At 34.7% G+C, this 15,609-nt stretch overlaps 1 protein-coding gene across 7 annotated transcripts in view; it reads right to left on the minus strand.

Annotated features, from left to right (window-relative positions):
• Clock (clock circadian regulator) overlaps positions 1-15,609 on the minus strand; it is a 125,658-nt gene that overhangs the window by 16,314 nt on the left and 93,735 nt on the right. For all 7 annotated transcript variants that reach the window (XM_010640278.1, XM_010640277.1, XM_010640275.1 and 4 more), the window contains 8 exons: positions 14,486-14,568; positions 14,172-14,278; positions 10,358-10,505; positions 9,746-9,821; positions 5,528-5,669; positions 4,393-4,493; positions 3,788-3,877; positions 423-575 (listed from right to left, as the gene is read on the minus strand). In XM_010640278.1, the coding sequence (XP_010638580.1) occupies positions 423-575; positions 3,788-3,877; positions 4,393-4,493; positions 5,528-5,669; positions 9,746-9,821; positions 10,358-10,505; positions 14,172-14,278; positions 14,486-14,568 (900 nt within the window). The remainder of the gene's footprint in view (positions 1-422; positions 576-3,787; positions 3,878-4,392; positions 4,494-5,527; positions 5,670-9,745; positions 9,822-10,357; positions 10,506-14,171; positions 14,279-14,485; positions 14,569-15,609) is intronic.

Below are 15,609 nucleotides of genomic sequence, written 5' to 3' on the forward strand. Positions count from 1 at the left end.
TTTTTTTTTTTTTTTTGAGACAGGGTCTCACTATGAAGTTGAGACTGCCCTGGAACTCATTATGTAGCCCAGGTTGGTCTCAAACTCACAGTGATCCTCCTGCCTCAGCCTCCTGAGTACTGGGATTAAAGGTGTGTGCCACTACAACCTATCCTAATTTTCATTAAAAAAAAAAAAAAAAGGCAATTTCCACAGAGGGTAGACTATTTTAGAAAAAAGGAAGAGAATGGGGCAATGGTAATAGAGGAGAGCAGGGAATGGATAAGATCAAAATATGCTATATGCATGTGTATGAAAATATCACATTTAAACCCAATATTTTGTAAAATGTGTATGTAGAATAAAACATTAAAAAAACAATTTCCTATGAAACTAAAATGCAAATGGGATACACTTTGTACTTAAATATAAAAATAACTTACCTGCAGCCCTTGACCATGGACCATCTGAAGTTGTTCTTGAATTTTCCTTAGTTCTTCTTGTTGCCGATGAATATTCGCCTCTATCATCCGTGTGCGTTGCTCCAACTGGTCTTTCAGATGCTGCATGGCTCCCAATTGAGCTGAAAACTGAAACTGAAACACCACATGTGGGAAAGGATAACTTATTTTTAAATTATTTGCTCCACATAATTGTGCAATATGGAAAGCAAGCAGTATATCATGGGTTAACAATGTCAGGCCAGTTACTGATGTACTTACTGCCTGCCTTTCAGCTTCTAACCTATCTTCTACAAATTTTTTTTTTTGGTACTGGGGATCAAACTCAGGACCTTGCTCTTGCGAGGCAGGAACAGTGCCACTGAGCTAAATCCCTGGCCCTCATTTTTGATCTGCTTTGGGACCTTGGACCTGGAACTCAAAACTACTTCTTTACCAGCAGGCACAAAGTTAGCCAGGTCAGCAGATGGCGCTGGAGGGATACTACCAAGGAAAACGCTTATCTTTCAGGGGCTGGTGTTTCCCTTCTCATTCTAAAGTCAGAGGAGCCAGTGGGCAGCTTCACAGTATCAGCACCCAGGCAGGCAGCTTTCTAGCGAGTTTCAGTGATATCCCAGTGGGCAGCTTCCTACCAAATTTCACCAGTCCCCAAAGGTGACTTCCTGCTCTTTGGCCCTCCTTGTTAAACATCTCAGTGAGTTTCTGTATCACACCCAGCCACAGTGAGATCTGAGTACGAGCCCACCATGGGGGACGGCATCTAAGAGGCTGGGGACCTTAGATGCTCTCCTTCTGACTTACAGTTAATGCCTGCTTTTTACATTTCCTCTTCCTATGTTCTTTACATTCTGTCCGTCTTTTAGTTACTACTTTATTTTCCACAGTGTCTCTCTTTGAATTTCTGGTATACTTTTGATTTCTAGGCTTTTTTTTTTTTTTTTTTTTTTTTTTTTTTTTTGTTTTTTTTTTTTTTTTTTTTTTTTTTTTTGGTACTGGGGATCTAACTCAGGACCTTGCGCTTTGCAGACAGGCAGCAGCACCAGAGCTAAACCCCCTGGTCCTACTTTTGATTTCTGACTGGACCCTGGCTGATTACAAATACAGTACATCCTTAAGTCAGAAGACCTGAGCTCATATTGTGGGGCTCAATCACTTACTAGAACACATTACTTATCTCTTACTTTCATTTCTACTCTTTAACAAATGAAAATGTAGCCCGAAGTAACCTGGAGTTATCCCTAAATGTCTTCTATGTGTACATAAACAGAATTACCCAAAGTTACAAAAACCTAACAGATAAACAGTATTATTATTTTCACTCATTTTCAACTGATGCTGAACTCCAAAGTTTGAAACATAGGCTTTTAAAGAACAAACAGTTATGAACAAAAAATGAATGAATCATGAATGAAAACAATTTACTTCCCGGATTTTCCTTCTTATTTCTCTATTTCCTATTGCTTATAATTTAGCTCAATTTGATGATTCATTCTGAAGTCAACACAGGCTCATTTGATTATTTTCATAAATACAAGAGTCCACCAAAAAAATGTATACACACTTCAACGTTCACCATTCTAATAAGTTTCTGGAAGCTAATAGTCACTACGCTGAGCATCTGCTGTAATTAGAGGCCAAAGGTAACCTGGATTAATCTCATTAAGTCTCAATAAATTTAGTATTGAAATATTTATAGAAGCTTTTCTCTCCCTGATGTATACATTTTTTGGTGGACTCTATTAAGTACATGACAGTACAGTATAAGAGCAGAAAGGGCTTCATTTTACTGGAAATCTGTTAAACAGTCTGCAGTGAACTGCACTTGAAATGAGATCACTCCTCTCCCATGCTTTTTTATTCTATATTCAAAAGTTTGGAGTCGGGGATTTAGATCAGTAGCACTGTGCCTGCCTCGCAAGTTCAAGGACCAGAGTTTGATCCCCGGAACCAAAGAAAAGTTTGTATTAAGGATACAGAGTATTACTTTTCAAGGTATACAACTTTGAGTTCTGAAGTTGAAACCAGGCAATATCATATATTATTCTACTAGGTTTGAGATAATACTATAAATTAGTGCCTCAACTCTCTCAGCCCTTCTAACGTATGAGTCAAAAATGTTATATTTATTATACAAGTATTTTTATTCTAAGTAAAGTTCTCTGGATTTATAGGTAAACGTTATGTTGTCATTTAAAGGATTTCTATTAAGTACAAAGAAGAAAATAAAGATAAACACAGAACACAAAATTTTAACAGAAAATAAAACCAAAGAACAAAGATGCAAAGTGTTTTGTTTTACTGTGAATGAAATGTGAGATGAATGCTTATTAACATTTTTTACATAGTAGGTATTTATTTTATAAAAGTATTCCCTATAAAACATTAAGAAATGTTAATCAGTATCCTGAGATTGAAGAACTAATAATATTGAAATATGTCTAAATACTTACTGAAATGTTTGTTAATATGTCAAAGTAATTAGAATTTGATGACTAATGCTGATTAAAAACTGTTGCACTAAATATAGTATTTAATAATACAGTGATTTTATAAACAAATTACATGAATAGTACATTGCTAGAAATTAGGATTACAAAGTTTAGATATTTAATGCCAAACAAAACAGTGAGAGAAACTGGAGATCTAGCTCAGGGGTACAGCACTCTTCTAGTATGTACAAGGCCCTGCATTTATCCCTAGTAGCACAAGAAACAAAAACAAAAACAGCCAGAAGATTTTATGTGATCGTATATTTAAAACTATTCAGTAGTATTTTTAATGTATTGCTTTTATTTATTCTCCTTTGTCTTCCTAATTTCTATACTTAGGCTTTCTCTAGAAGGTCAGGCAAATAGTCTCCTGGGAAGTTTTTCTTCAGTTTCTCAGGCTGCATTGAAGGTCCATATGATGTGCACAGGCTATATAATGTGGTATCATAGTCATGTGTTGTTTCCTCATTGCCTTTTAATATAGATATTGCAAATATTGTCAACACTTGTCATATATGAATGAAGAAATGAATAAAGTTAATTCTTCCAATATCCACAGAAAGAATAAAATGAACTGCTATATTTCATCTTTAATATCTTTATGTCTTTTTTCTTTAAAAAAGAGGGATTTGTTACAGTAGCTTTAAGCAGGAGCTTCTTTGTTGTACCTTATAACTATTACCAGAAACAAAAATACCCCTAGATAGTCTAAACGTCAGTACTTAAAATCCACTACATCTACAACTATACATATATAAAAACTATATATAACTATATGTGTATAACTATGTAATCACTTTGCTGAAAAGCAATTTATCATTCATAAGTACTCAACTAAAACAAACAAACAAAAAATACCTGAGACATGCCTGGTGGAATTGGTAAATTTGCAGCTTGAGACATCACTGGCTGTGATAATGAAGGACCAACAGACTGGGAATTTATGGACTAGAAGCAAAATAAATAACTGAAATTACTGAAGTAATGTTCATTCTCATAGTTCCAGCAGAAATAGCAACACGATATGTTTATCACTAAACTCAGAATTTGCTTCACACTTTTGTTAGCTGAGTACAGCTGTCTCCCTCCTGACACTGGAAAGATCTGTTCCTTATCTGTGTTTTATCTTCCAGTGTATCTGTCATAGTACCATGCATAAGCGCTATGTAAAAGTTGGCTGGACTTAACAAAAAAAAATGGTGTTCGAACTTATAAAATAGTTTTCATTTATCAGCTTTTCACACAGAAAAATCTATAAAATTTTACCTGAAAAATAGTAAGAATGACTTAAATGTATAACAACCACTTCACAAATCACAGACAGACCTTGGAAAAGTGTCATATACCAACTATTTGGGTCTTTAGAGAGAGCAACAAGGAATCAATGAATTTCTTAAGATTTAGGTAATTTTTCCCCTTTTAATAAATCTTTTTTTCCAAACAATATTAACTAAATAGCTCACCTGACTACTAAATGATGATCTCCTTTGTGCCATCTTTTCATGAGTTGGTAAATGCTGTCTGGGAGGAGTGCTAGTATCTGTTGGGATCTTTGTTGGTGTTGCTGAAGTTAGCCAACAAAAACAGAATAGCATTAATACCTATAAGCAGAGTTTTTAAACATTACTCTCAAAATGTACTGCAGTGAATAAAAATGGTCTTTGAGTTAGTTTTATAAATTATTCAATAAAAGTAAAATGCATGACTATACGATGAATTTTAATTCTTCTTTTAAAAAAGCAAAGAAAATATTTGACATAGATTTAATATAAATACAGTAACTATAGTCTTTCCCTCAATATGAATAGTGGATTGGTTCCAGGACCACCTGTGGATACCAAAATCCTAAGATGCACGAGTCCTTTATATAAAATGGCACAGTATTTGCATTTAACCTGTGTACATTCTCCCGTATACTTCAAATCATTTCTAGATTGTTAAGTAATTCCAAAGACAATGCAAATAAATGTTGTTCTGTATTGTTTAAGGGAGCAATGACAAGAAAAATAGCCTGTACCTGTGTAGTACAAATGTTGTATTTTTGGAACACTTTCTATCTTTGGTTAGTTAACTCTACAGATGTGGACCCACACATAAGAAGGCCAATTGTAATTTAATGACTTATTCAAGTCTTCATAAAAATCAGACCCTAAAATACTTTCATAAAGCAGGGCCAGGGATTTAGCTCAGTGGCACTGTGCCTTCCTGGCAAGCACAAGATCCAGAGTTTGATTCCTGGTACCAAAAACCCTCCCCCAGCCCCCAAAAAACCTTTCATAAAGCAAACTGTATAGAACACTGGCTCCACAGTAAAGAAGAATTTTGCTTTCTGTTTTTAGGAATGGTTAAAAGTAATATTACTACTTGCATGTTTTATAGATTACTCAATAATAATTCTTTGTTAAAGGTAAACAATGTGCCTCTTACTCAGTGGAAAGGTAGATATACTTCAAAATTGTAAAAAACTATAATTTAAAATATAATTTTAAATTTTAATTTTAAAGAAATATTCTGCCCAAAATTCTAATTATCAGTTAACATAAATAATTTAGAAGTACTCTCTTTTACAGAAGTCTTCCTTCAAGCCAAAATACTCACAGGAAGGGTCTGAGACTGCTGTGTGAGATGATTTTCTTGAACTCCGGGAGGAGGCAGAAGGGGTTGGGCTGTGATCAAACCTTTCCAATGCTTCCTTGAGACTGACTGTGTTTATTCGATTATCAGACCCAGAATCTTGGCTCTAAGACACAAAGAAAAATGTTTTCTTGTGGTTCAGTTCAGAGCTCTCAAATTAGTAGTATTTCTTGCTAACCAAAAAATATAATAAAAAATTTAAAAATTATGTTTTCACCTATAACAAGGCAAAAGTATAGGTAAAGAAATGAAAATATATTTTTGATAGTACTAAAATTTTGGTTTCACATTCTATTAAAAAACAGTAGAAAGACTGAAATTGGAGACTGTCTTACACTACATACAAAAATTAACTCCGAAGAACTACTTATTAACAACTAAAAAACTGAAGAAAACATCACACAAAGGTTTCATGACATTAAATTTGCCAAACTGACTTCATCAAAATTAAAATTTGTGCCTCAACTGACAATATCAAAAGTTAAAAAATAATCCTAGAGTAGGAGAAAATATTTGTAAATCCTATGTCTAATAAGGATTTAATACCTGGAATAAAGAACTCCTGTAGTTGAATAATGAAAAACAACCTAATTTAAAAATGGACAAAGTATAAAATACACATTCCTTCAAAGAAGATCTACAAATGACCACTGAGCACGTGAAAAGCTGTTCAACCTCAATGGCAAGGGACATGCAAGTCATAATAACAATGAGAAATGGCCTCACACCCATCAGAATGGCTATTATCTAAACAAAATAAAAAACAGATAACTAGTATTGTCAAGGGTGTGAAGAAACTAGAACTCTCGTGTCTTGAGTGTAGAAAGAGCAAAATGACTATGGAAAACAGTATGGCAGCCCCCCCCAAATTAAACAAAGAATTATGATATGTGAATATATACTCAAAAGAAAGGAAAGCAGGAACTCAAACAGCTATTTGTACATCAGTGTTCATAGTCACATTACTCACAATGACCAAAGAGGGAAAGTAACCCAAGAATCCATTGATGGATGAACAAATAAGCAAAATGTGTTATGTTCAAAAATGGAATATTATCTACTTTTAAAAAAGGAGAATTCTGACAAATGCCACATGATGAACCAAGAGAACATAATGCTGAGTGAAATGAGGATGTTGTGAAAGGAGAAATACTATATAATTCCACTTTTAAGAGGTACATAGAACAGTGAAATTCAAAAATACGTTGTAAAATGATGGTTGCCAAGGACTGAAGGGGAGGAGAATGGGGAATTGTTTACTATGTATGGAGGTACACTTTGGGAAGATTAAAAAGTTCTGGGCATGGGCAGTGGTGACAGGTATACAATGGTGGGAATGTACTTAACAACAATGAACTATACTGCCTTTATAAGTATATGTTTGCAGTACATAATGATGATATTTAATGTGGGGAGTTGGTACATATATATAAACATCTCAATTCCTTTTATTTCCTCTCCCTACTATACCCTTGAAATGGAATTTTGTTATGTGTATTTTTACCACACACACAAAAAGAAAGTCTAAACAAAAAAACAGAATAAAGATGACACTTCAGTTTATACACACAGTACTGTAAGCACCTTTAGAAATCTGCACTTGACTACTCAAAAATCTTTTTCACTCCATTTCTGATCTTTATAATTTCAATATCTATGGATAAATCATTCAATACCCTATCTTGGCCTCTCAGCTTTCTAAGAACTCATGTCCAATAGTCTTTCTAACTCAACCTCAATCTCTGCCTTGTCATCAACAAACACTGTAGCACTTCTAACAATAAAAATTAAAATGCCTTGCTCTAACTAAAACCCAGATCTTCCAGGAAGATACAACCTTCCTTGTAGGTCTCTTCAGCGGTGGTTGTTTTCTATCTCCCAGCCTTTATAATACATATCTCTACAAGGAGAGGAGCTGTCTTCCTACTGAAGTTTTTAGATCACTTTACTTTTCTCCCTTTCCCAAACTCAGGTCTAAAGCTCACATTACCGTACTATGGGACTGGGGATTTAACTCAGTGGCTCTGTGCAGGCCTCACTAGCTCAAGGTCCTGAGTTTGATCCCTGGTATCAAAAAGCAAAACCAAACAAAAAACCATATTATGTAGCTCACTAACTCTTGTTGCAGTCATGTACTGACCTTGTGGTCACTTTTTAGCAAATTTTAGATCCTAGCTCAGTATTCCTCTCATTAATTAATAATCCCACAGTTATCCATAGTCAATCAGTACCATGACTTCTTTCTTCCCTCATGGGCTCTCCTCCAAACCTCTTGACTCCCACCAGTCCTTAGTTATTCTTTCTTTTTTTTTTTAAATCAGCTTTAATTGAGTTTATTGGTACATTTTAGGGATACAGTACAGTTACATTCATAAGTTCGGATCTTGTACCTCTACATGACAAGTCTTGATTCTCATTTTTTCCCCTTACCCCTGTTAGTTATTATTTCTTAGTCATATCCTTGAGTTGTTATCAGTAAGAATAAACCCTCTATGATCTGAATTTCAAACTGAAAAATATGACTATACTTCCCTACAATATTCACTTTCCTACACCACCATTTAACATGTTTTGCTTTTCTTTTCAAACCTTTAGTAACTTTCCTTACCTGACACTTAGCTGGTAACTCTGGTTATTTCACTCAGTACTGCTATAAGCTCCCACTACTCTACCTACTTACCTACCAGCTGGGTTAATCAGCATTGAGATTTGCCAAGAGAAGGGAGAGAGGAGTGAAGGAGTCGAAGATATGTGCACAGTTACAATAATAAAGCATGGGTCAGGTTACTATAAATTATGGATCAGCCAAATCTTTCTGTAATACTGGCTCTTTAAGAGAGTCAATCCTTTAGGCGTTGTGGGCCATACAGTCTCGGTCACAACTATTTAATTCTGCTACTGCAGCACAAGTGCAGCTTACAGGCAATATGTGAACAGGTGAATGTGGCTATGTTATTTATGAACACTGAAAGTTAAACATGACATACCTCTCGTGTCATAAAACATTATTCTTTTGATTTCTGATATAAAAAAATTTATAGCTTGTGGGCATCACAAAGCCAGTGAAAGGGTCAGGGAGATTCAACCTGCTGTGATTGAATAATCTGTCCCCCATAGCTAAACCCAATCTTTCCACTTATGTGCTAGATTCCATCTTTTCACATCTATTCCAGCACAGTGCTCCAACATTTCTACACTTGATCTTAGCCAAAAGGCTGAGAAGTGGTTGCTCTAACATTTCTACTTCTGTCTCTCTCATCATTTTTTCTTTCTCCATCAGATCATTCTTATTAGTATAAAAACATGCTATTATTTAACTCATTTTAAAAAACAAAAACAAATGCCTGTTTTACTGGCATTTTCTCTCCCTGAATTTTCTTGCATGCTTTTTCTGCTGGAAGAAGTAACCTGGAAAGAGAAGAGGGTAGCCTCTGGCCATCAAGGAATCAAGGCCCTCAGTCCAACTGCCCATGATGAACAAAAGTGAGCCAACAAAAACAAACAAAGAAAATTGAGCCAACAATCACTGAGGGAGGTGGAAATAAATTCTGCCCCAGCTGAACACTAAGATGACTGTCTCCCCCAGTGACACCTTCCCTGTAGCCGCATTATGGATCCTGCAGCGCAGGGTCTAGCCAAATTGTGCCTGGATTCCTAACCCACATAGGCTATGAGACAATAGATGTGTGCTGTTTTACATCACTGCTTTGGAGTAATTTGTTACACAGCAATAGACAACTAATACTACTTCTACAGGATATAATAAAAAAGAAACCAGAGTTCAAATTCCTACAAAAATTTCCTAGTATGTGTCTTTAGGGGAGGTCAATTTCAACATTTTCAAAGTGGGAACATTCCCTATTAGGCAGTAAATCGTATTTCATAATTCACAGAAAGAACTTAGCCAGCGCCCAGCATATCATAGTCCATTAAAAATGGTACTTGTTAATCTGAGATCACATATATCTCTCACCTAATTATTGCTAAATGTTAGGGCTTTCAATTCTTAGAAGCAAATAAGAATTTAAATATTAAATGAAAAATAAAAACAAACAGTAAAGTATAATCATATCTCTGTCACAACTGAGGAAAGAAATATTTTAAAAATAATTATCCTAGCAATTGTTTGTATTTTACCGGGAATAAATTAAATAAATTTAAAAAAAAGACTGAGAAACATACTTTGTCAGCAGCTGTCTCAGGAAGAGACTCTTCAATGCCAAGTTCTCGTCGTCTTTCAGCCCTTACTTCTGCATAACTACAAATGGAAAGAATAAAATTTTAGTGCTTGGTCATTTACTTAAAAACACAGGAGCTGCAACCATACAGTGTTTGTTATGTATCTCACTTGTTCATCACAAATTCTAGACTATTTTCTGTATGTTACACGAAACTTAATCTCTGTAGTGTACTATCTTAATCCAATTTGAATTTTCTAGGTATCTCGAAGTTTTATATACTATATAAATATTCCCCAACTATACAACAGGTAAATCAAGGAGAAATAAATAAAGGAAGAGCACATTCATCTACTCTAGTTTTCCCTTTGCACGACTGAATTTGGTATATAAAGGACAACTTCTGGTGTAAAACAAAACTGTCAAGTATTATATATCTACCTACTACCTCTATATAACGCCATAAGTAAATTTAATACTATATTGAAAGGATATATTAAAAACTGCAAAAAGATCACTTTATAGTTCATCAACAAGTCATGGGTAAAAATTACAATGTCAAAATCATTATATAGGATGTTAATAGACTTCAGAAATTCTCTTAAAGAATTATTACCTTACTACAGTGTGCGTACAAACGATAAATTCTGGCCTTGAATTCCACTGATGATAAGTGATATAATAATGAGTTTGAAGCCAAATCCACTGTTGCCCTTTGGTCAGGAACCTATAATAACATGATTTACCTTTCCCGTATTGCATTACTAAAAAGAAAAGAAAGATATTTTCCTTGATCACTATTAAGTTATGAAGAATTTTTTTAACCAAAACCCATCATTTACATTTAAATCTATAATACATTTATTCTGGCATTTCAAGAACATATTCTATCAATTGTGTGAAAATGCTATTCTTTTTTTTTCTTTTTATTGAGTTTATTGGTACAATCTAGGTATACAATACAGTTACATTCATTATTGGGATCCTATACCTTTACATAATAGGTCTTCTCATTTTTCCCCTTGTCCCTGCCCTCCCTTCAGCCCCTCCTCCCCTCCCCATTTACAAACACTTTATTTCCATTTTTTCAGTTTCTCATATTTTTTTTCCTCTCCCTTATTACCTTTCCCCCACCCTTCCCACTTTACCTTCACCTTTAGCCCTTTACTTCCTATTTCACATTTTAATTATCTCATTAGGATCCTGAGTATTATTATAGTTTTGCACACCAGAGAAACTTCGGTATTTCAGTTAAAGATATCTCTGTATGAACATTAAAAATAGGGAATCCTAAAATAAAGCTAAAAAGGAAAGTTAAAAGAGAAAAGGCAATGATGTAACATTAAAATAATCCTTAATTCTGAAGATGGAAATGGTCCCTTAACATATTTAAATTACTTCTTGCTCTTGTAGTCTTATCTTATTCTTTTTTTCATTATTTAGAGAATACTTTATTAGTTTCTGTTATCAAACCCACGTAGATATGACCTTACATATTTAGTACAATGTGTTACCCCTGTACACACGGAAAAAAATTTTTTAAAAATTAACATTTCTAGACCAATATCACTGTCCATTTCTGTACAATGCCAACTCAACACAGTAAATTGGGATAACTTTTTCCAAAGTTGGCAGCACCGTTAAACTTTCCCAAAATTCAATTTATATGTGTGTGTGTGTGTGTGTGTGTGTGTGTATATTTATATTTATATAAAAAGACTAATAATAGCAGTATGTTATGCATCGATAGCAGCAACAGCTTTTGCAGGTTCTGCAGTCATCTGAACAAAATTATAGACATTCAGCACATTCCATTAAAAAAAACAAAAAAAGAATAATATCCAGACAACAGCCAAGTTCTGTTGCTGTTGTGGTACCTGGTACCATTTTTTAAATTAGCATCTTAATCATCGTCTGTAAAGAGGACATTCTAGAGCAATATCATTAAATATAGCTCTGATAAAGCATGGTTACTACTATGTATCATAAAGCAGGTACAAGATATTTTACATTCATAGAGATATGATACAGTACCATCCTACATCAATAATACTAGAATCAGTTTTGATTTGAAATTTGCTTTGTCTGCAAATAAGATTGCTACCCCTGTTTTTTTTCTGGGCTCCTGTCACATGGAGAATTGTTTTCTATCCTATTCACTTTCAGTCTATGGGCTTCTTTTTGCACTAGGTGTGTTTCTTGTATACAACATATTGTTGGATTTTGCTTCTTATTCCATTTTGCCAGTCTATTTCTCTTGATTGGTGAGTTGAGGCCATTGACACTGCTGGTTATAACTGATATGTACTGACTTATTATTGACATGTTATTGGCCTTTCGTTGAATCTTTTTACTTTTTCACCTTCTCCTTTTAATTTCTTGCCTTGCCTATTTGATTTGCTCTGTTGGGACTCATGGTGTTGTTGCCATCATTGCCTTTTTCTAGGGTCTTGTTTAGAATTGCTTGTAGTGCTGGTTTGGTATTCATGTAGTTTCTCAGGTGTTCTTTGTCGTGGAAGTGTCTTATTTCCCCCTCCATTTTGAAAGAGAGTTTTGCAGGATACATCAGTCTAGGTTGGAGGTTGTTCTCTTTTAGTACTTGAAATATCTCATTCCAGGCTCTCCTTGCCCCAAGGGTTTGTGTTGAAAAGTCTGCTGTGATTCTGATGGGCTTTCCTTTGTATGTGATTTGTTTCTTTTCTCTTACTGCTTGTAGTATTTTGTTCTTCTGTTGGGTTTCTGGGATCTTGATTATTATATTTCTAGGTGTAGATTTTTTTTGATTGTAGCTAGTTGGGGTCCTATATGCCTCAGTTATCTGAATGTCAAATTCTTCCCCCTGTTTGGGAAGTTTTCCATCATTAATTCTGTGAATAGCTTCTTAAAGTCATTTGTATTTTCTCCTGCTACTTCATGTATTCCTATCAGTCTTATGTTATTCTTCTTTGCATCATCTAGGAGTTATTGGATCGATTTCTCATGATCCCTTACTGTTTTTAAGAGACCTCTCTTTTCATGGTCACTGACTGCAATCTTATCTTCTATACCTGAGAGTCTATCTATCTTTGCATTCTTTTATTCTGTTGTGGACCCTTTCAATGGAGTGTTTAATCTCCTGGATATCTGTTTGAATCTGTTTTATGGATTCCATTTCTTTCCTATGTTGGGCATTTATTGTTTCCATTTCTTTCTTATGCTGGGTCTTCATGGCTTCTATCATGGTCCTGAGCTCATCTATTTTTTTGTCAGTTTCTGCTCTAGAGTCTCGAATCACGACTTCCATTTTTCTCACTATCTCTATGGTTATCTGGGAAATTATTTCTGTTTTGAATTTTTCTAGAGCCGGATTGATCTGTTTTGTTACTTCCTGGGCACTGAGTTCAGGATGTCCTGGTGGTTCACTATCAGCCTTTTCATCCTCATTTGCCCTACTGTTTGCCATTGGTGAACTGGAAGTCTGTCTATGTGTCTTGCTTAAGTGTTTTCTCATTTTTATTTTTGTTGTCAGATTGTCCTTGGTTTAATCTTTGGGTTATCACCCAAATCCTCCTGATATAGTTGCACCCTAGCTTCTGGGTCTCTAACGACCCACAGACATTCTCATCTTCATAACATCAGAGAAAACAGCTCATCAAGTCAACCTCAATGCTTTATCCCAACGAAAATGCTATTCTTTAGACCTAGCTTACATAAGAGCCCAAGCAATTATCAGATCTTCCACAATATCCAACTTTTTCCCTCTACTCGGAAGTGAACCCAGGGCCTCTGCACTGGTCTACATTCTCAACCCTTTAAAGATTTTGCTTTAAATTTTGAGACAAAGTCTTGCTAAGTTGCTTAGTTGCTCAGGCTGGGCTTGCACTTACAATCCTCCTGTCTCAGCCTCCCCAGGTGCTGGGATTACAGACATGTACTTGGTTTACACAGGAGTCAACTTTAAGGCCAGTTTTTGTTGATTTCACACTTTTCATACACAATTCACTTCCAAATACACAAAGATTCACATTGTTGACTTCCTCCTCCCTAGATGTACTGATGGTAACAGCAGTAATAAAATCTGAGATTTTTTTCCCCCACAGGTATACCTTTGAGGCATTTAACTTTAAACCTTAATTAACCAAAATCAGAATAACTTCACTGAAGTAACTGTTAAGTGCAGTGTTTCACAAAGCACTCTGTTAGCTCATAAATTCTGACGTCTTTTTTAACAGAAGGTAAAAATGAGTTCTGTGGTTAATAGGGGAAAGTTTTCACTTTTAAAATTTACCGGAATATTTTGATATATATGTAACTTAAACTTGTTCCTATTTTACATATTTATAAAAATGGTTATACATCTGTATTTTACCACCTGTCATTAGTGGCACAGGATTTTTGTGTATATGATTTTGAAAAGGATACTATCACCAGAAATATTAAAATCTACTTACAGTGCTCATGACATTTTGCCAGATTTTCTAGGTCATCCACATGATAGTAATCATAGCCTGATGTTCCCAGAACTTCAAATGGTAAATATCCTATTATTGGTGGTGCCCTGAATTACATAATAAAACAAACAAGACTGTAACTTTCCTGTAGGAAACATTCTAACTATAAACCAATCTTAGTGGTCTTTATTTTTTAAAAAATGGATAATGAGTTGAAAGTTCTGATTAGAAAAATAAAGGCTTTCCTTAGAAACCTAGTAGTTTAAAAAATCATATGATAATTACCATTTTATGAAATTTAAAAATGAAGTTACCTGTGATCTAGAAATAGAAACTTCCACTCTAAACTATGTCTGGATGTAAATTCTTCATTGGGTTCTTCAACAGTACACATTTCCTGCAAATAAATTAACAATTAAAATTTAACAATATTTCCCTGTCCTTAGAAGACTAAATACTGTTAAAATTTAAAAATCATTATTAGGGCCCACCTGTAACCTCAGCACTCTGGAAGGCTGAGGCAGGAGGATTGCAAGTGCAAGCCTAGTTTGAGGAACTTAGTGAGACACTGTCCCAAAATTAAAACAAAAAAGGGCTGGGGATGGAGCTTAGTGCAAAGGCCCTGTGTTCAATCCCCAGTATGGGGGTAGGGTGGGGGTCACATTAAAATAGGTAACTTTTACTTTAATACATTTTTAACACATTTGGATTTCCTAGTACTAAAAAATATGGTGGGCTAGGGATATTATAGCTGAGCACTACAGCATTAGCCTAGTATACACTAAGCCCTCTGTTCTATCACCAACCCCACTACACAAAATAAATTAAAACATTTTTAAATGTGGCAATAAAAAAGCAGGCTTTATAATGAGTACTTCTCACTCTACAGTACTTAAATATGATTATATGATTTTGCTATTTAAAAATCCACAGTACTCTTCATGGAGAAGAAAATAAAAATTTCTTGTCTGGCCACTGCTTCCTTTTCCTTTTAATTTATTTAGTACCACATGTCTGCAATACATAATAGTTGTTTTTACTGCAGGTATTTGATACATGTACACAACACCTCTTAATTCTTTTTCTGTATCGCCCCTCCATCTCCCAGCCTTTTATCTATCTTTATAGGTATCTTTATTTTGCTATTCATTTATACTTTTAGACAAACCATATGGTATTTAAGCTTCTGTTATTATTTCACTTAGCATGTTTTCAAGGACCATTTTTCTACAAAAGGTTCAAATTCATTCTTCTTTATAGCAGAGTGGTATTCCATTATAGGTAACTACATTTTCTTTATCCATCTGGCTGTTGATGAACATACATGCTGCTTTAAGACTTGGCTATTATGGTTTGCAATAGCTAAAACTTGGAAACAGCCCATTTGTCCATCAGCTGGAAACTGGATAAAGAAGATGTGGTTTTTCTATAAAATGGA

Source organism: Fukomys damarensis, unplaced genomic scaffold (assembly GCF_012274545.1).
Source record: "Fukomys damarensis isolate Sample0158 unplaced genomic scaffold, DMR_v1.0_HiC HiC_scaffold_35, whole genome shotgun sequence".
In the NCBI taxonomy this organism is placed as follows: domain Eukaryota; kingdom Metazoa; phylum Chordata; class Mammalia; order Rodentia; family Bathyergidae; genus Fukomys; species Fukomys damarensis.